The 21,028-nt window shown below is 45.4% G+C and overlaps 1 protein-coding gene and 1 long non-coding RNA gene across 2 annotated transcripts; one reads left to right on the plus strand and one right to left on the minus strand.

Moving 5' to 3' along the window:
* Positions 1-411: 411 nt before the first annotated feature.
* TNFAIP3 (TNF alpha induced protein 3) lies at positions 412-16,685 on the minus strand. The gene is made up of 9 exons (XM_064169351.1): positions 16,603-16,685; positions 12,958-13,270; positions 7,784-7,974; positions 7,409-7,556; positions 7,053-7,223; positions 6,171-6,351; positions 3,829-4,739; positions 2,308-2,540; positions 412-1,258 (listed from the first exon to the last, which is right to left on the minus strand). Exons 2-9 carry the CDS (start codon positions 13,268-13,270, stop codon positions 986-988), a joined length of 2,421 nt encoding a protein of 806 aa, XP_064025421.1. The 5' UTR covers positions 16,603-16,685; the 3' UTR covers positions 412-985.
* Positions 16,686-16,712: 27 nt separating this feature from the next.
* LOC135189222 (uncharacterized) lies at positions 16,713-17,895 on the plus strand. The gene is made up of 2 exons (XR_010307975.1): positions 16,713-16,793; positions 17,112-17,895. It is a non-coding gene; the product is annotated as an uncharacterized LOC135189222 (long non-coding RNA).
* The last annotated feature ends 3,133 nt before the right edge of the window (positions 17,896-21,028 follow it).

The raw sequence follows: 21,028 nt of genomic DNA on the forward strand, positions 1-21,028 counted from the left end.
GAGATGACGCAGGGCAGCGGGGAAGTGCAGACAGCAGCACATGTATTCCCAACAGGGACAATGCAAGAGAAGAGAGCTCTTCTTTTCAGAACTGAAGCTGCAGACAAAAGCTTTGGTTTTGCTCTGGGTTTTTTTTTGTTGTTGTTGTCTGTTGGAGGCAATTCCTTCCATATGAGTGAGGAACGGCAGGATTCGGTTTTCCCATCACATGCATGTGCTCATGAAAGTTGCTTTTGTAATCACTTGTCTTTCCAGCTGTCTCAGGATTTGGGAAAGAATCTAAATGCTTGTTCGGTTAAGCATTTTAAAGGAGCAGACTGCTGCTGGTCTTCTTTCTGGTCCTGGTTTGCTGAGGGCTCTGTAAACACAGAGCAGCTCAGACTAATATACCTCGAGTGACTGCAAGAGCTACTGCCTTGGTGAGCTCTGTGAAAAACCAGCAAGGGCACAGGCAACCCAAAGCAAGTTTTTTTAGACATCAACTGCCAGTCACATTAGCCTGTCCTGGGCTGTCTTTTCCAACCTAAACCATTCCATCAATCTACAAATCTCTCTCAGGAAAGACTTGCCTCTGCCTGATGTACACCGACGTAAAGAGTTCCTGCATCTCCAACAGTAGCTGCAGCTCCTCACCTAGAAGTGAAATTATTGAGAAAGAGGCAGAACTGGGAAGGGTTTGGGGCTGAAATGCTTCACACTTCCTCCTGGGAAGTCCAAGAATTAAATACAGCATTGTGGAAGCTTAGCCATGAATAACAGCTCTGTGCAGAAGGCAACTTGCCCTTCTCAGCAGTCCTTGTTTGCAGTGTTTAAAGGAAGACAACATTTATTCCTGTTCTTGGGAATAAACAGGAAATGAGCAGGCAGCTTATATTCCACACCACCCCCAACTCCCAGGCCTGTTAAGTGTTTTGCACATAGCACCATTTCAGTGAAGGAAGTTGCTGGTATCACCTTCTTGCTCTTGACCAACTGTTCTCCTCTGCTACCCATAGATCTGCTTGAACTGGTAGCATTCATTGCAGTAGCCGTTGCACTTGGCATTGCCATAGTGATCACAAGCAGGGGCTCGGCAGCGTTGCTTTGGGGGCTCCTCTGCAGCTGGGTCCCTGGCAGCTCCCAATGGTGGAAGCCTCTGGCACTCCCAGCACCGGTCACCACTCCTGCTGGCCAGGTTGTTTCTACACGAGGCCACAGCACACTGTCTCCTCTGGCTACTGAAGGCAGCTCGCTGCAAATCTCTGTGCTGTCCTGTTCTCTTGAAAAACATTGAAACACATTGTCAGTTGCTGTGCTGGCAGCAGAAGGGGCTTTTCAGTTACTTTCAACCCATAGTTTGCATAGGTAAGCAGTGCAGGTTGATGCAGACACATGCTGCTTCTGAGAATCACAGAACCTTAGAGTGTTGGAAGGGACCTAGGATCCCTTAGGGTAGTTGGCACAGGAATGCATCCAGGTGAGTTTTGAAAGTCTCCAGAGAAGGAGACTTCATAACCTCTTTGGGCAGCCTGTTCCAGTGCTCTGTCACCCTTACTACAAAGAAGTTTCTCCTCATGTTGGGATGAAACCTTCTATGTTCCAGTTTGTACCCCTTGCTCCTTGTCTTATTACTGAGGACCACCGGAAAAGAGACATCCACCCCACAGATATTTCAATACACTGATGAGATGTCCTCTTCTCCAGACTAAACATCCCCAGGTTTCTCAGTACAATACCAAGAGACAAGTTGGGCTTTAATAAAGAAAATCACAATTTCTGCAATATATTTGGAAAAAAAAGAGTATTTTTATCTTTTGTGAATCTCAATTATAAAAGAGCAGAACCAACCCAAATCAAAAAACCAGTCAGTAATGGGCTCAATGAAAATGGCAACAGGAAGTGGACTAGCCAGCTAGTAGCCACCTGACTAGCTCTAAGGGTAAGAATGATAACCTCTCCCCAGCCAGCAAACAAGCCAACTGTTGCTCCAATTACTTCCACCATAACTGCTGGCAAAACCCCAGCTGAGGTAAAACTGAGCGTGGCCATGACAGCCCTGAACAGAACAACATAGATTTGGCAGTGGTAATTTTACAGTTGGACTTGATGATCTTAAGGGTCTTTTCCAACTGAAATAATTCTAGGATTTGATGACTTGAGTGCTGCTCAGTTGCAGTGGCTAAAAACTATGAGATGCTCTATGCTTGTCTTTCTGTGCTACTTAGGATGCAGTCATCTGAGGATGTTCTGCTATGCATCCAGTCGTTCTCAAAAGAGGAAAATGTGCAGTGCTAAACAAGAGGAAGATGCTGAGAAGTTCACACTTACTTCTGTCTGTCTCACCAGCTGTTCTTCTGTCCTCCTGGCTTCCTGAAACCGCTGGTTCTGGGCTTTAATGAAGCAGTTCTGGCAGTACCCCTCGAGCATTGTGCTGCCCAGGGTGCCGCAGTCACGCCGCTGGCAGGACACAGTGTTACGGAAGGTGGCAGCAGAGCTCCCTGGCTGACCTGCCGCTGAGGATTTCTTCTGAGATCTTCTTTGGTGGCGTAGCAAAGCACTGTCTGTAACGCAAAGTAAGGACAGGAGTTTGGTATTGCCCAATCAGTCTGACAACTCGATGCAACTACAGAATCTCCCCAGTTTAAAGGGCAAAAGTTCAGGAAAAAAAATCCAAACTATCTACTGGCCTCAAACATAGGTTTTGGACAATCCTGAGGTTTCTAGCTGATGCACTTTCCTCCACGTCACTAAGCTAAAATAGCCTGGTTTTCATATTAGAAGTTTCTGAAATAGCTGATCTGAAAAAAACTTGCCCTCAGCTGGAAAACTAGATCCCACTGAAGCTGAGAGTAATTTCACCTTTGACATCAGCATATCATCTGACACTTCCCTTTTGGCTCTCTCCGTTTCAGGTGCATGGGATAATGGAAGTGCAGAGCTCAATAGGAAAAAGTGTCTTACAACTCCTAGTCTCATGAAGAGGCCTTATATATTCCACAATGGGAAGGAAAACGTTTTCATTCTGAACAATGCTGGAAAAGAAGCTATTGCAAGCTGACATAGAAGTTCCTTAATCTCAAACTATGTGGAAAGCACAGCATTGCCACACTCATCAGCAATAACTCTCTTACAGGGACCTTTCACCCTCCACACCCAAGGGCTCTTTGCCTGTTCAACAAGGCAGCAGCTTGAGAGATGGAAGATTTCATGCTGTGATTTATTCACAGACTGTTACTCTTCTGAAAGCCTGCCTTTAAACACACACATGCATGCACACACATGACATTACCAAGAAAGATTTCAAGGCAGATTATAACATTATACTCCTAAGTTACTCCAAAATACAAGCACCTTATCTACAGCCAACTTCTACTTGATCTGCTCAAGGAGGAGACTCAGGTAGTTTCCCCAGAGTTATGCCTGTTACATCCAGGAGGGATTCAGATCTTCAAAATCATCTCAAGCTTTTGAAAAGCCTTGCTAACTTAACTGGTTTTCAGTAATATCAATACAATAGCATTTCCCTCACTTATCCTTACAACTTGTCTAGCTGTGAAGGGCATTCTTACCAAACCATGACTGCGGTGGACAGTGGGGGAGGGGTGAAAGCCCATCTTGAGCTAGTTTTGCTTCCCTGCAAGCCAGTGGGAAGCTTTTCATGAGATCTCAGATTTCTCACACTACTTTCATGTGTGCCTTTGCAGGATAACGGCCAAAAAAGCACCTCTCCTGACACTGCTACTTCTGCTCCGCATTGGTTCCATCACCCCCTGCCCTTTCAGCACCCAGTGCTCAAGGAGGCTGCTCTGCAGCCAGAACGTGCCCAAGCTCACCCCCGTTTCCAATTACCTTGGTTTTCCCTGTACTCAAAGAAACACAGCGTGCAAAAGCCTTCATTTTGTGATGTCCCAAAAAATTTGCAGCCAGGTTTCCTGCAGAGGTTACCTGCCCTCCTCTCCTCGGGAGGCAGCACTGGCTGCAGGGGGTCCTTGTTGCAGTTGTTGGGAGTCTGATGGCAGGAGTGCTGCAGGAGGCTCTGCAATATCTGGGAGGGGTCAGATGTCGATCTCTGGTGGCACGTGGGCAGGAAAGCAGGGCTTCCACTGGAGGAGTGCTCTGTAGACCTTTTGAAGCAAGTGCTGCATATGCCATTGAAAGTCCTGTTGGCCTTCTGATGGCACACTTTGCACATGGCGTAGTCCAAACCTCTCTGGTCATCCAAGGTGTTGCAAGCACCAAGCTGCCTGGCATTGTAGCAACGTTCACAAAGCCCATTATGTTGTACATTCAATGTAAAGGGGCAGTCTGGTGTCCTGCATTTCATGGCTGTGGTCTCACTGTAGAGGAAAAGACTTGGAGCAGTTGGAGGTGCAGAGCGAGGCCCTGTCACAGGCCCTTCAGGTATCCATCCCCCAGGTTCACGGACATCCTGCGGGGAGGAGCCTGACTCAGAGGCCTTCAGTTTCTCAGGGACTGTTTTGGAGGTCTGCTTTCTTCCTTTGCTCCCTTGAGACCTTCGCTCAAAGCATTCATGGCAGTAGGGCTGGGTGTTCACAGACATGTAGAAAGGGCAATTTGGAGTTTCACATTTCACCTGTAAAAGGGAGAGCTGGGAAAGAGACAGTTCCTGTTTGTTCCTGGAGCAGATCTCTCTTCTAGCAGGTTCAGCATTTTCCTGCCACTTCTTGTACTCATGCTGTACCAGCTGAAAGTAGTCTTCCACAAGGTTTATTTCCTTGGGTAGGTTGCCTTCATCTAACCTGACAGCCAAAAAAGAGAAGATTGCATCAGTGCTTTGAAAAGGCAGATGAGATGGTGGAGGTGGAGACAAATACAAGCAGTGTGGGGAGGAAATGCAGATTTAATGCATATCCATATTACTCAGCTAGAAGATCCAGGATGTTAAACCCCAGCTGAAAAGGGAAATAATTTTAAAAGCAGGTGTTCAGTGATGTCAAATGGAGACTTTCACATCTAAAGAAATGGTCTGGCACAATGCTAAACAGAAGTATTCTTAAAAGGATATTCTAGGGGAGGGTTTTCTGTTTGAGAGCTGTTTGCTCAAAGAATATGGATAACCTCTCAGAAGTGAAACGTCCCCCACATTCTCTGAAGACCAGTGCTCATCTGAGCAGATGTTAGAGTGGAGTCCTTCTTCACCAGCCCCCACTAATAACAAGCCTTTCCTACAGTGGGCTTAGCATTTCACAATACAGTTTATCATGAAATTCATTCCCAGTTTTGCCCTGTTTGGCTTTTATCTATCAGTGGAATTCTTCAAACAAGCTACAGTATTTTAGTGCTATGTGTGTAGCATACATCACACCACACCTACTCTGCCCTGAGCAGAAAGCCCACACTGGAGCTTCTCCATGCCACAGTTGGCAGGATGAAGAGCTACCATTACTGGTACTATTCCAGAACAGATCCATGCAGAGGGACTAGCAAGCTCAATGTCGTCTGAGAAGGAGGACGTCAATTTTCAAGGCTCTTAAATCAGGATGACCTAACACCATAAGGACACCTCCCTGTGTGGCAATGGAAGAAGAGAGAAGATACAGGGAGTCTCTTCCCTCTGACACTCATGAAGGGGCTGTTGGACACTGCTGCCAGCATCTCCTAAATGCAAGTAGACAATAGGTGCCACCAGCTGCCTCCCACACGTTACCAGTGCTCGACTGTCAGGGGGATGAATGGATGCAGACACTGGTTCCTCCACAAGCCACAGCTTCCTGTCAACTGCTGCACCACAACAGCTAAGGGTGTCAAGGCATCTGTGCCAAGAAGGTATCACCAAGTACTTTCCTTAAGGCAGTCAAAAGGACACCTTTATGCAATGTACCCTTACATAAAGCCCAAGACTTCTGTCTAACTAGTTTCTGGGTTTAACTACTTTTCAGTCACTCTCCTGTGTAATCTAAAAGTCAGCAAAACTAATCCATCAGGTTTACTCTTCTAAAATAGTGGTTTCAGTATGCTAAGTCTGAAGACAATTTTGTATTTAAATTTGAGACTGGTCTGAGCACATATCACTTCAAAGCATGTCAACAGTAATGCAAAGGTTTCATATTTCATAGGATAAATGTGTGCTACAATGGAAGGAAGGAAAGACTGAAGGATCACATGGGGCTTCCCAGCATGTCCCACCATTAAAAACATGATAACTTTAGGGAAACAGAAATAACACTCACTTTGCAGCATTAATCATATGAGTTGTGCCATGATCCCAGCCTTGCACTGGAATTTGTATCACTATCAAATAGTCCTTTAGCAGCTGCTCTTTATCTCTCTCCTCTGCATCTGTCAGAAAGTGCACACTCAAATCCTCAAATCTGCCCCGTTCACTGGTGACCAGAGGGACAGCCCGGATTTCTGTGGGGAAACAAGACAGATTGGCATATATATACATTTTACCAGGCATGACTAACCACAAGGTGCAACACAATGAGATGTCACCACTACAGCTGAAATTCAGAGACAGAGAACAGCTGGCCCCAGCAACCAGTTTCTAAACATTGTTACTGAGGGCAGACACAGACACTTCTGCACCACAAACCTAGTCACATCTCACAGGAGTTTGAATGTGCCCCATAAGAATTTTCTTCTCAGTGTGGGCAGCACTGTTGATGTGATCTTGTTATACCTTCCTGTGGCATGATGCCTTAATCTGAACCTAGAGAACTCCTATCCATTCAGAAGAGACACATCAAAATGGCAAAGCATGTATTTCATTATCCCTGCCAAGCAATGGTACACTGCCGTGAGGCTATGCTACTCAAAACCTCCCCTATGATGAGGTGCGGGTAGGAGGAAAGAATACAACGCAGCAGAGCTACCCTTTGATTACACTCTGCAAGTCAGTGGTATGCTACTTTCAAACAGCATCTTGAAGGTAATCTATTTCTATTTAGGGTTACAAAGCTCACCTTCTAAAAACACACTCCAAAAGAATATTTTACATTTATTTTCACTTTAGCAATGCAAATCTAAACCAGAATGTATTTTAAATGCTTTATCTGCATGATGATATTGATGAAGCTACACAAATACCAAATGAGGTACTGGAAAAATACCTGGCCCACTGTCCTTCAGGGTCACTAGTGGTGTAAAATGCATGTTGTCATAGCCAAGCACAATTGGGTATCTGTAGCATTCTTCAGATGGCCAAAGGAGAGGCAAATAAATACCACCAACGTTCAGAGGAGCAAAACTGGATCCTGACTCCAAGCTTCGCACCACTTTATCTGCATAAGGAAGAAAAAGACAAATAAATACATATGTGATACAGGCAAGGGAAAACATATTCTGAATGATTTAGAACAGTTGCTGAAAACACCCTGTTCTGAAAGCATCTACCTGCAAACAATTATTGAAGGAATTACTAACACAGCACAGAGAATGTGGTGAGACGACTGGCTAGGCAACTCACCTGCAAGGACAATGACTGGCCTTCTGAGGATGTTGGCAAGGATGAAGATGTGGATTTCTTCCAGTGCATTGTATGGAAGTCTATTTCGAGCACCAGATGTTTCTGGGGAGGTCATTTCAATGAGATATTCCCACTCCTCCTCCCAGTTCTGAGGAAAGAAACATCCATCAGCAACGGTTCAAAGACAGAGAGGTCAGGAGCCAACTGCAGCACAGCAATGCTCAAAATGATCCCATTTTCCCATTTCCTCTGAAGGAAGACTGCTTCTGCTCTCCACTAACAGTGGAGTCTGTTAAGTCAAAACCCAAATGAAAACAGCAAAGGCAACCCAGACGAATACTGCAAAACCAGCACTGTTCCCTCAGGCCACCTTACCCGGGTGTCATACTGCAGTCCTGTCTCCACAAACTCCTGGGATTTCATCGCTTCCCGCTGCCAGCGGAGCTTGAAGTTCCGTGTGTCAACCTCCCTGAGCGCACTGAACAACGTTCTTCTTAGGACCAGGTCAATGTCTTCGATACCCCACATGTACTGCGACGCAGCATGCAAAAGGCAATTTCCATCACCTGCAAAAACAAACAAAAAAGAGCATTATTTTTAAATGGCTAACTAAAACTCTACAAGCCCCTGAGACATAAAATTATGCTGTGCCTATGCATGCTCCCTGCGCATCTCTTCTAGGTCTCAGACACAAGGGTTTTAACAAGGAGACCATAGCTAGAATTATGCTGTGCCTATGCATGCTCCCTGCGCATCTCTTCTGGGTCTCAGACACAAGTGTTTTAACAAGGAGACCATAGCTAGAATTATGCTGTGCCTATGCATGCTCCCTGTGCATCTCTTTTAGGCCTCAGATAGAAGGGTTTTAACAAGGAGACCATAGCTAGAATTATGCTGTGCCTATGCATGCTCCCTGTGCATCTCTTCTAGGTCTCAGACACAAGGGTTTTAACAAGGAGACCATAGCTAGAATTATGCTGTGCCTATGCATGCTCCCTGTGCATCTCTTCTAGGTCTCAGACACAAGGGTTTTAACAAGGAGACCATAGCTAGAATTATGCTGTGCCTATGCATGCTCCCTGTGCATCTCTTCTAGGTCTCAGATACAAGGGTTTTAACAAGGAGACCATAGCTAGAATTATGCTGTGCCTATGCATGCTCCCTGTGCATCTCTTTTAGGCCTCAGATAGAAGGGTTTTAACAAGGAGACCATAGCTAGAATTATGCTGTGCCTATGCATATTCCAAAAGGAAGAAAGTCTCCTCTACATTGGTTTGGTCCCTTCGCTGCTTAGCATTAAGCTGTCACTCAGCAGTGCCTCTTACAGATTTTACCTAACTTTCATTGACATAATGAACTAAATGTTGGGTTCAACTCTAAATGTGAAACAGAGTTGAAGTAGTCTTTAAACACAACAAAGTCATGCTACAATTACAAGAGGACATGGAAATTTCCTCATCAGTGCTTTATACAAATATACACCTGGTGGCACAGAGGAGAGATAATAGAAATCACTAAGAGAATGTTACAGTAACTCCAAGCCTGACAAGCACTGCATTGAAATGCTTAGCACTTGGCTGTGATTGATGGAGAAATTGTAATTAAAAAAAAAAGACAAAAAGGGAAGAATAGATGTTTTATGTAAAGTCATCACAGGGACATTCCTTGCTTTCCTCTCAGAACTGAGAGCATGCTGGACTGTTAAATACTTTAATTTTGTGTTTCAAAAAATAACTCTCTAAATAAAACTAAATAAATGAAAGCCACTATTGTTTGGTTTTCATTTAAGACACCATCCTTGCACTGAAAAAGTCTTCTTTACAGGTAGGAAGGAATGTGATATTCTGCAGTTTCAGAGGGGAAGAAAATGAGAATTAGACGACTTAACTAACTTAAAAGGTGTGACAAAATATGCCTATGGCTGGGTTTCAAATTGTATCTCTAGCTAGCTTCTCCAAAGCAGAATGTCTTCTCTGAAAGGGAGACATCAAGAATTATTACTGTCACATTCTCAGATTAAAAAAATTGGTCCAGTGTTTAGTACAGTGGTAAACAAATTCACCCACTGCTAAGAAGCCACAGCAATTTCCTTGGATTAGAGGGTATCAGCCATAGTAAATCTACTACACTTTTCTCATGTGGAAGAAAACCCCACCCAAAGAATCCAGATGAAAAGCTTAAACACAGTTTCCTACATGCATTATCAACTCAATTACACCTGGTTGATTCTATGATCTGTGACCACTTGGGAAACTTTTTTTTAATGAAAAAACTACAACAGACCCCAGATCCTGGAAAAAAAAAAACAAACTATTATTTGAAGTCTACATAACACTTTATAAATTGAATTGGTCTCAGTGCATATTAAGTTGCTGTCAAAGCCTTCAGGTTTCTGAATGCTGTCTTGCAAAGCACACTTGAAGGTCTGCAGGCTGCTTACTTGAGCTCAAAATTCAGGGAGTGACAGAAAAATAGAAGAAAGAAAAATAGAACACAGAAAAACATAAGATAGAAAAATAGAAGACAGAAAAAGTGACTGCATTTCCTCCTGACCATGAAAGATGACATGTTAATCCCATTAAAATTTTTGCTTTGCAAAATCTAGAACAAAGATAAGACTTTCCCTCCCCCCCCCCCTTCTCTCTGAGAGCTCACTTTCAGTTCTTTGAGAAGCGCTGCCCAAAATTCCTTACACAGCACTTGGAATTCCCCTACACGTTTGACTAGCAATTGAGCAACAGTTGTACTTTTTGTTCTGCAGCGTTCGGGGCTGAGCAGCGAAGCCTCCCTTGGACTTTCCCAGGGGGTGTGGTTGGGTTGAGCTGGAATGAATGTCGATTCATTATACAACTGAAATCTGCACAGCCAATAGGTGCTGGAATTTTAATTAAAACAAACCAAAACACAACACAAAACAACCACAGAACCAAGCAACAACAACAAAAAAAACCCACTTTCAGTTTTTATACCTCCTACTGCTTTCCTTATATTCACCATTTGCCTGTCTGAAAAGACTCAAACTGGCTTTTTTTTAATTAAAAAACACCCCAACACTCCACAAACTCATATACATATTAGATGAAATACACATTGAAAGATCCCACAGGAGATACTTCCTCTGTTTTCAACAATTACACCCTTCATAATAAAAAATTGCCAGAACCTTCTGAAGAATGCCGACTGTTGACTGAAAGAACTAATATCTTCCTCCCACATCTGTTGGTTAAGCAACTGAATGCTTTTTAAAACATTCTAAGCAGTTAAATGCCTTTAAAAAGATTCTTCATGCCACATGGAAGAGAATCACAGAATCACAGAATGTCTGGGACTGGAAGGGATCTCACAAAATCATCTAGTCCAATGCTCCTGCCAGAGCATTGGATCACACAGGAATGCATCCAGGCAAGCCTTGAATATCTCCAGAGAGAGACTCCACAGCCCCCACCCCGGGCAGCCTGCTCAGTGTTCTGTCACCCTCACAGCAAAAAAAAATTCCTCCTCATGTTTACATCGAACTTCCTATGCCTCATGAAAGAAAACACAACAAACAACCTACATGTTATTTTCTGGGACAATACAGGGCTTCTTCAGGCTTCTATCCCTTCTTTGAAAGATCCTCTCCTTCAGTGCAGTCTACATTCTCTCTCCTGCAAAGGTCCCTTGCTGCAACTATGCATAAACCACAGGTTGCTGAAGCCACTCCTACTCCTGCACTTAATGACCCTGAAGCACTGAACTGAAGCTGAGTTTATTGGCTGCGCAGGGTACATGAGGACCACAAACTGATCTCTTGTTTGGCTTTTCCTCAATGTGCTCTAATACGTCAGCATCTTGTATGTTGATACACCTGCTGATGGATGGGTTGCCAGTCCACAGACTGTTCTGCTTTGTAACACTGGATACCAATGAGGCCACAATGAAGAGGTTACAGCTACGGAGTACAGAACTATCAGCAACAAAAGTAAATCCCTGCAGGATTTGTATACACAGGAGATGGATCCCAAAAGCGTTGCTTTTTGTCCTGGGGCAACTACTACACACACTGACCATTTTCTTAGTAAATCTGTTAGAGTGCATCTCTCAGTGTGAAGTTTTTAAAATGCAGCACTTGGAGTGATGTTGCCTTCCTAGTATGAGCAAAGCACTGCCTGCCCTAGCTCCGATTCCAGACCTTCACAGGATTCAAGATCACACAATCAACATGCACAGCCTAATTACAGTCTTCAGAATTTCACATCAGCTTGGAGGCAGTCCACGAAAGCCCACCAGAAGGTCAGCACCTCTATGACAATTACAGAGATGCACATGAGGCTCAGGCTCTTCTAGATTGGTGCAGTGGTTCTATTTTTATGGCTTTTGCACAACATGGCTGTGTACAATCACACTGAGAAACACAGTAGGACTCATGATGGGAAAAACGTGGACTAGGAAGACAAAGACACATATGAAAAGAAACATCCACTGAACACAATATCAAAACTCTAATGAGGCTGCACGTCCACCACACTCAGTGTTTCTGTAACCACTGACACCAGTTTCTTGAACAAATAATATGTATTTTCCATGCTCTTGGAGTCTTCAGTCTACCTTCTTGGTTTGGAGCAATCTGTGCTGTAGGGAATCCTGAGTCCAAGTTTGCTGCTGCATGACCATAAGTCATAGCCATTAGCAAATCATTCCTCCACTGAGCATGAAATGGCCAGCCACTCTTACAGTCATGTGCAAAAATTTCCTGCTCTATGCTCTGGACACACAACCTGTTCAGGAAATCTCTGCACTACCGCTGTGCTTTTTAATTTACAGCACTTGATGTAATACACACAAAGCAGCCCAAAAGCCCAGTCCTAAACCCAGCACTGACCCTTGAAAGAAAAGGCCACTGCAAACTTTGTGCTGCACAAAGGCACCTGTCACTCACCCACACGGGAGTTACTGGTGAGCCCTGAGGGAAGGCAAGAGCCTGCCAAGTGTAGGGCACTTATTCCAGGGCCAGCAAGGGCAGGTTCTCAGAGCCTCCACATCCAGGATGCTCCTGCCGGCACTGCTGTTAAAGCTGGGTCAGCGGGTCACCATTGCCTGCCAGCTACAGTGGCAGGGTATTTACTTCTGCTATATATACACGGGAACTTATCCCCAACACTCAGAGCATCTGAAGTCTCCTCTTGCCTGGCATTAATGCCCGCTCGGCACTTCCACCGAGGAAGCTGACATGTAGCAGAGCTGGATTCACAGAAGAGTAATGGGATGCAAGTCAAGTTTCCTGCCTGGTATTTTACCCTGACATGCCACAGGTTACTGATGCTATGAAAAGATCTCTGAAATTTTCAGGTTATTCATCACACTGTGATACAGGCAGGGGTCCGCTACAGCCTCAGGAGAGTACATCAAGTGGAAAGGATATTAGTTTACAAACCTAAGATTAAAAGGCACCACTTCTTTTTTAAGCCATGTGCTTCTGTTTCAGTAACATGAACTCAGATGCTATTAATAGAGGTGCTACATTTGCATTACCCATCGTAACACGAGTGCAAAAGTTTGCCATAACTTACCATTGGTCTTCAAAGGGACCAGTTTCCGTACTTCCATGCACCAGTTGAGCTTCCTCTGGTGCTCCAGTGATGTCTGGGTGGCTTGGTCAGTCAGGGCCTTCTGAAGTGTTTCTCGAAACTGAGGGCAAAACTGGCACATTCTGAACATTTCTATAGTGTATCTGTGCATAGTCCTGAAGTGGTGGATTATTCCACTGGGCGGTCTGACCAGATCTTCAGGAGTCCTCTCTCTAATCTTCATGGCTTTCAGCATATTGCTCTGATACAAAGCTTGAGGAAGGATGTGTTGGCCAGCCATGTTTCGAGAAGACATCTGAAATGAAGAAGGACCCCTTTGTTAGCATGCTAGCATCCCTGCATCGTACCGATATCAGACATCTGAAATGAAGAAGGACCCCTTTGTTAGCATGCTAGCATCCCTGCATCGTACTGCTATCACTTTTGCAGAGGTTGTGAAGGCACTTTCAGGGTTGGGATTCTGGCTGCACTTTTGTCTGAAATGAGCACAAGGTGGATGCAGTCCACTGAGCCTTACATACAGAGGATGGTTTTCAAAGCTGATACCCACCAGCTTTTCTTCATTACTCAGATCCAGGCACCGATCATATTATTCCAAATATATGCTGCAATCACTTACAGTGATATTAAAGAGAACTCATTCATAACTAAGGAAATTACATCACCATTCAAAAGGAAAAAAAAAAGGCATTTAAATCAAAGTAAGGATAAAAGAAGGCAAGATCAAGGGAAGGGAAAATTATCCTGGAAAACTGACTAAGTGATAATTGCACAGAGTAATCCCATATGAACTTGCTGAACTTCCAGCACGTTTCAAGCTCTCGTTTTGATGATATGCCAAAAAAAGCAGATAATGACCATTTCAGATTTCCTCAGCCTGTACATTCTGAGAAGTGATGCCTGGCAGAGTACAAAAAGATCCCAAAGAATCACATGCTGTGCTAGTATCTGTCCCATACTTACTGTGACCAAAGATGGCAAATGAGGAATGTGTTGCAGAGCAAGTACTCAAGGACAAACTTAAGTTATTTTTCTTGAGGCTCCTTACATATTGTGAGCAGCAGAGCTACTAGACAGAGGTGCCCGTGCTGTGTGTAAGGGTGCAGGCTGCAGTGCTGCTATTACTCAGCGGTAAGTCAACACAGATGAAGAAGTGTTTCCACTTGGCTCAAAAACCCCAATATTTTTCCACAGTGGGACATGTAATTTTTGCTGTCCCTCATCCTTCTCTGCAGTAACTGGCCTCACAGGCTACAGCAGGGAGAACAAAAACAAAACCCCATCATCTCAAACTGTCTACACTCCCTGAAATACTTATTCATAGCAAGCTAATTTTGTGGTTAGCTAGAGCCAAATGTAGCCACATCCCTCAAAGCTCCCATGCTCTACAGTAACATCACCAACAACCTGTTTTCACACAGAGAGGCTCTCTATGCTGTCCATGTACATGACTGCTTGGTTTAAAAACAAAGCAAAATTTCTACTAAGACAAATACAGATCTGGATGCCTAACACTTAAAACACAGCTGGTCACATCAGAACAGACAACCACTCTGACCATGAATCTGGGGACAAATATCAAGCCACAAGTATATATCAATATATATGGATATATGCCTTGCCAAGTGCAAGGAGACAAGAAGCAACTGAAAAATGGTTTATGCAACTCTTTGTAAATTTTCTTATGGAGATGGGAGTCTAAAGGGCCAGATGGAGGAAGAAGGACTACAGTGTTAGAGACTGACCAGCAAGGCATTCCCAGGTCTTGCATCCTAGAAGACTCCTCTTGCACAAAAGGACTTCAACAAGCCTTTTTCCTGCCAGGAGCCAACTGCACTACTCACTTCACCAGGAACTGTATTGGCATCCACCTCCAACCACTCAGACCTCTGGAAATGACTCTGCCATGGCTAAGAGAGGATCTCAAACTCCAGCTACCAAAAGCTGCCCTCAATAGTATCTCCGAGAATCAACTGATGGAATGCTTCAGTGGACATCCTGTCAAGCCCTAAACAGAGACAGGTGAAACATGAGCTGCTGCAAAGTCCTCTGTGCTCAGCCAGAGCAATGTCACGACCACAGTGTTTCCTCTGCTCCTGTAAGAGCACTAGGGACAGGGCTCAGGGCTGCCACATGTAGAAAAGCTTTCCTTCAGCTAGTAAAGATGCCATATTCTTACCATTCTCCCATCAACATACAACCTTAACATGGAAACAAGACATTTTCCCATCCATTCCCCTACCAATATAATTTCAGACATGCTATTTATGTAAACCTATATTTAACGTACGGATGACTTAAGAACCTCTTACTAATCTGTTTAATAACCACAGTTATACTTCACTCTGAGATGACCAAAAATAATGAATTCCTTACTTGTGTAAGGAATGAGTTGAGTCAATGGGATTTTTTCACATCAATGAAGGTTAAACACATGATTACACACTACCAACATTGACCCTTGAAATGGTTATTTCCAGTTTTAAGTAACAAAAAGTACAGAGTTTATAGAGAAGTAGTCACTGCAAATAGGTTATCCAATATAATACTTTCCCCTCCATATATGGAAATTACTAAGCTAATTATGGTCATTAAAAGTTAATCAGGGCAAAAGCTGAGCAAGCCTTATTTCCAAAAACAATGTGATGAAACAAACAGAACTCAATAGCCACCTGAGCTAGAGACTTAAAGAACAGAAAGCTGAGCTACAACTTAGTTTACCCTGTACTGTGCTTTTTGTGTGCTGCACTAACCTTTTTACATGCAATGACTGTGAATTCTCAGAACATAAACAATGATTAAATAGCTGTCTATGACAGCATCCTTTCTGAACACCAAATATGTAGGATGCTGGACTTGGGAAAGATGAATACCATTCTGAGATCTGCTAGTGGCTCTATAAAGTTATTCTAATTTTCTGTCGTCGATCTGAAAATCAGCGATTATAAACTCTTCCAGAAAAATGTCAAGGCAATGTTATAATAAAGATGCTTAATAGACCTTCAGAGCCTGCAGATTGCTGCGCCTAGGTCTTTATCTGACTGCTTGGTACAGAACTAAGCGTATTACCACTCATCTCCAAGGAAGAAGATGAAGATCGAGGGTGGTTTATATCCTATTAACAGTGGTTACACGGCTTAGTTCCCTAACTTACTGGTCAGTTGGCAACAAGAGTAAGCGAGGTGGAAGCGAGATGGAAGCGACAGCCGCTGCCACCACCTGCCAGCTTTACAGAAGACCACGATGAAAACTTTCCCAGCACCGCCAAGCGCCAACAGCAAGCACAGCAGTGTGCCAGCAGCTTGGCTTAGCAGAGATCCGTGCTGCTGGGGGCCTGCCGAGCCCCCGCGGGGCCAGGGGCCCGCCGAACCCGGGCCGGCGCCGCTCAGCAGAGGGCACAGTTCCAGCGCCCGGCCACAGGCGCCCTCCGTGAACAACGCACCGCCCCTCGGGTCGGTCGCTGATCGCCGCCGGCCGAACGCCACCAGGCGCGGCGGCCAAAGCCTCCTGGTGGCGAGGCGCCCTCCTGCAAGCGGGATGGAGGAGACGAAGCCGATTTGGGGGTCGGCCGTCCCGCCGTGCCCTGCGTTGCCCGCCTCCCTTCCCTGTGCCCGCAGCGGCGCTCACCTCTCCGCCGGTGAGCTCCTCCTCCGGTCGATCCTGCCGGCAACTCCCGCTCAGCAGCGGGGCTGTGGCGGTGAGACGCAGACGAACTCGGGAGCCATCAAACCCCACTAAGCCGGGGCTCCCTTCTCTCCGCCGCCCCCTCCCCGCCGGAGCTGCTGCCGCCGCCGCCGCCGCCGCTGCGGAATGAAGGGGTGAGCTGAGCCTCTTGTTTTTTTTCCCTTTCTGTTTCAACGCCCGGGCTGAAAAAAAAAAGAAAGAAAGAAAAAAAAACACACAACAAAAAAAACCCCACCGGGGATTTCCACCGGCAGAGCCGGGGACTTTCCGACATGTGACAACCGCCACCGCCGCCTCCCGCACGGCCCGCGGCCGCCAGGGGGCGCCGCCGCACGCCCGGCCGGGCTGGGCAGCCCCGCTGCCGTCTCTCCGCCCGCCGTGTCTCACGGCCGGGCTTCTCGGGAGCCAGCTTGTCACTTTTTCCTTCCTTATTCTACTTCTCCCCCTCCCAGGGGGTTGCCCATTCCGTCCCGTCGGCCTCGTTCCGCTGCCGGGCTGTCCCGGTGCTCGGGGTAGGACAGGCCCTGTGTCCCGGAGCAGGTCATCGACCTGGTGCCACCCTCCAGTTGCGGGGAGATGCGCTGGGGAGCGAGGCGCTGCCGTGCCCAGCGCTCGGGCAGCACCCTGGCTATACCCTTGTTGTACTCTCTAAGAGCCAGCCGCAGCAAGAGGTGCCGAGTTCCCCTGGAGCCATCGACTTGTCCTCGTCTTCAGGGGCAGATGTGACAAGAAAGCTGCTGGACTCCTTACCCATGCAGAGGTCTCAAGGTGCGAGTGCCCAAACCCCTGCAGCTAACATCTCGACGGGATGGAAAGGAAGTTTGGCATGTTTGAAGCTATTGCTTTTCCAGACTGTTTTGAAACCCGAGCAAACTGTGGAGTGTTCCTGGTTTTGTGTTTTCGTTTGGGGATTTTTTGTTTAGGGTATTTTATTCTTTTTTTTTTCATTTAGCTTACATCAGCCTCACGTTTGCTGTCGTGTGCTAAGCAGCTACAAGTGCATCAGTTTTTTAATTAGAGGTTAGTCAATAACTCCATATGCTGGGAATTTAAGCAGGAAACATTCATGTGTCCTGCTCAAGGTAAGGTTGTCTTAGCCAAAAATGCAGGATTTTGGACTGAAGTTGCCAAGCCTGGGAGATCCTAGTGCCTGAATGGATTTGTAAACTCCCAGCAATGCCTAGAAGTTTGTATGAATCCTTTAATGATTGCAATAAATTATTTCACATCTTTAAACCATGTCCTAAAGTCTGTGCAGTGGAAAAGTCCACTGAATGAAACACAATATTTATGAGAGGCTGAGGGAGCTGGGGTTGTTTAGCCTGGAGAAGAGAAGGCTCAGGGGTGACCTCATTGCTGTCTACAACTACCTGAGGGGAGGTTGTAGCCAGGTGAGGATCAGTCTCTTCTGTCAGGCAACCAGCAACAGAACAAGGGGACACAGTCTCAAGTTGTGCCAGGGGAGGTCTAGGCTGGATGTTAGGATGAAGTTGTTGGCAGAGAGAGTGATTGGCATTGGAATCCAGTTGCCATCCCTGGATGTGATGAAGCAAAGCCTGGCTGAGGCACTTAGTGCCATGGTCTAGTTGATTGGAAAGGGCTGGGTGCTAGGTTGGACTGGATGCTCTTGGAGGTCTCTTCCAACGTGGTTGATTTTTTGATCACAGAATTACAGAATTACGGAGGCTGGAATAGACCTCTGAGGTCATCAAGTCCAGCCTATGAGCTAACACCACCATGTGACTAGACCATGCCACTAAGTGCCACATTCAACCTTTCCTTGAGCACCTCCGGGGACAGTGATTCCACCACCTCCCTGGGCAGTCCATTCCAGAGTCTAATTACCCCTTCTGTGAGAAGCTGCTTCCTAACATCCAACCTAAACCTCCCCTGGCACAGCTTCAGGCCATGTCCTCTTGTCTTGTCAGAAGTTGCCTGGGAGAAGAGTCTGATCCTCACCTGACTGCAACTTCCCTTCTGGTAGTTGTAGAGTGTGATAAAGTCCCCCCTTGTGTCTCCTTTTCTCCAGGCTAAACAACCCCAGCTCCCTCAGTCTCTCCTCATAGGACTTTCCCTGCAGCCCCTTCACCAGTCTCGTCCCTCTCCTCTGGGACTTATGGATGGGATTCATGGTGGGAAGAGGGCACTTCTGGTTCACCAGTTTTGCAAGATGAAGGCACCCAGAAAATAAAAACCAGTGCAACAAGGTTTCTTGGAGTCTTAAATTGATTTATCCTCACACACCAGTACTGAGCTCTTGCCTATTCCAGAGCACACACAGATCCCACTACTCAATGAGAAGCTGTGGTTGCTGAAATCAGGTCTTAAATCTTAACTCCTGTGGAGAACAGATGAATTTGGGAAGAGTTCACCCTTAAGCTCACTTTCAGTATTGGCAGCAGCTGGTTCAGCTCATGTGCTAGTGCCATATGCTATAGTTATGTGGCAGTGTGCTCTATCCCAGGCTTTACAGATCTGTGTCTGTCTCAGCCTGCCATCATTTCTCTGCCTTTCTTCAAAAAGAAGAGAGGGATGTGACTGAGCTTTTGTTGTTGTTGTTATTTTTTTGGTTGTTTTTTTTTGGGGGGGGAGGAGGGTGGGCAGGAGTGGGCTTGGTTTGTGTTTTTCCTAGTTTTATTTCTTGCAGGTTTTTTTCTCTAGTCTCTGTCTTGCCCTGGAAAGTAGCAGTTGTGTAGGAAGGGTCCCCACTTAAGGACTGATAGCCTGAGGGAGGATTGAGATGCCAGAGTCTGAATCCCTGAGGGAACTGGGCCTGGATGATTACTTGCATATCTAGGACAGCATTTGTGGTGCAGTCCATTTCCTTCAGCATCTTGCCATTCCCTTCTCCTGGACATTTTTCCTTATCCTGTCATGTGGGCTGGAGCAGTGTTTAACTTGTTCTGGTTAGAAATGAGCTACACAGACATATATATGCATATTTGTTTTTCTCAAAGCATTTCTCTCAGGTAATGTGAAGTTCAGCCACTCAGAGTTTTACAGAGAGCACCTGAAGTGATGGAGAGTTTCGCCATGCAGTGGGAATGAGGAGCTATGGTAGGAAGTAGGGAAAAAAAAACATTGATTTACATCCTGCTTTGTACATGAAACTGCAGCAAGTGGTTCTAGCCCCTTCAGTGTGGCCAGTAGGCCAAGGGAGGTTATTCTTCCCCTGTACTCAGCACTGGTCAGGCCACACCTTGAGTGCTGTGTACAGTTCTGGACTCAGTTCAAGAGAGATGTTGAGATATTGGAACATGTCCAGAGAAGGGCATCAAAACTGATGAGAGGCCTGGAACACAAGGCCTGTGAGGAGAGGCTGAGGGAGCTGGGGGTGTGCAGCCTGCAGAAGAGGAGGCTCAGGGGGGACCTCATTGCTGTCCACAACTGCCTAAAGGGAGGTTGTAGCCAGGTGGGGAGTGGTCTCTTCTGCCAGGCAACCATCAGTAGAACAAGGGGACACCAGACTCAAGCTGTGCCAGGGGAGGTATAGGCTGGATGTTGGGAGGAAGTTGTTGGCAGAGAGAGTGATTGGCATTGGAATGGGCTGCCCAGGGAGGTGATGGAGTTGCCGTCCCTGGAGGTGTTCAAGCAAAGCCTGGCTGAGGCACTTAATGCCATGGTCTAGTTGATTGGATAGGGCTGGGTGCTAAGTTGGAGTGGACAATCTTGGAGGTCTCTTCCAATCTGGTTGATTCTATGAAAATAAGTGTGAGTAAGGAGGTTTAGTTCCACAGTTCTGAGCTGTGAGCCTATGTGGGAGATACTGAGTTCTAGGAAAACTCAAAAAGGCAACAGCTTATTTTTGTTTTTCTAAACAGTTAGCATATCTGAATATTTATAACTACTATTTACACCTTGATAAACTGAAAGTCAATTGCACATGGCTAAGGATGATATTAATCATGCAGGTCTGAGCAGGATGGCAGGAATTCATTTGATCTGAGTTTGCACAGCACAAAATGAAGTTCTGGCTTGTCAACCGGATCTCTTAGACAATATAGGAATACATTAAAAACCTCAACAGCATCAATAATTACAGAATTCATTAATATACATTCCTCTTTCTGATCTACTCCTATTTCTTGCAATTATACCCTGCAGTTTATCCCACTATTTATGATGTAATGTTTATCTTTGACAGAATATAAACATATGTGCATACATATAAGAGCAAGAAGAAAATTCTGGTTTGAAGTGTGTAGGTAGACACACACACATTTTTATATATATATACATATCTATATCTCTCAAGGGAAGGAGGAATTTCTCCTTGCCATTGAGGGCAGGATAAAAATAACTTTAATTGCAGCTCCCTAGATTGTGATTAGACATAGGTGTAAAACCCCCACCCATTTAAATGGTAAAG

This window comes from Pogoniulus pusillus, chromosome 31, assembly GCF_015220805.1.
Source record: "Pogoniulus pusillus isolate bPogPus1 chromosome 31, bPogPus1.pri, whole genome shotgun sequence".
Lineage (NCBI taxonomy): Eukaryota > Metazoa > Chordata > Aves > Piciformes > Lybiidae > Pogoniulus > Pogoniulus pusillus.

What these genes read in the sequence shown, in the direction of transcription:
- TNFAIP3 (XM_064169351.1), bottom strand. Translation starts at nt 13,270, where the DNA reads ATGTCTTCTCGAAACATGGCTGGCCAACACATCCTTCCTCAAGCTTTG. An exon ending in GACTGCAGTATGACACCCGG is followed by an intron (nt 7,557 to 7,783) that starts GTAAGGTGGCCT and finishes TTCTTTCCTCAG; the next exon opens with AACTGGGAGGAGGAGTGGGA. An exon ending in CATATGATTAATGCTGCAAA is followed by an intron (nt 4,740 to 6,170) that starts GTGAGTGTTATT and finishes TTTGGCTGTCAG; the next exon opens with GTTAGATGAAGGCAACCTAC.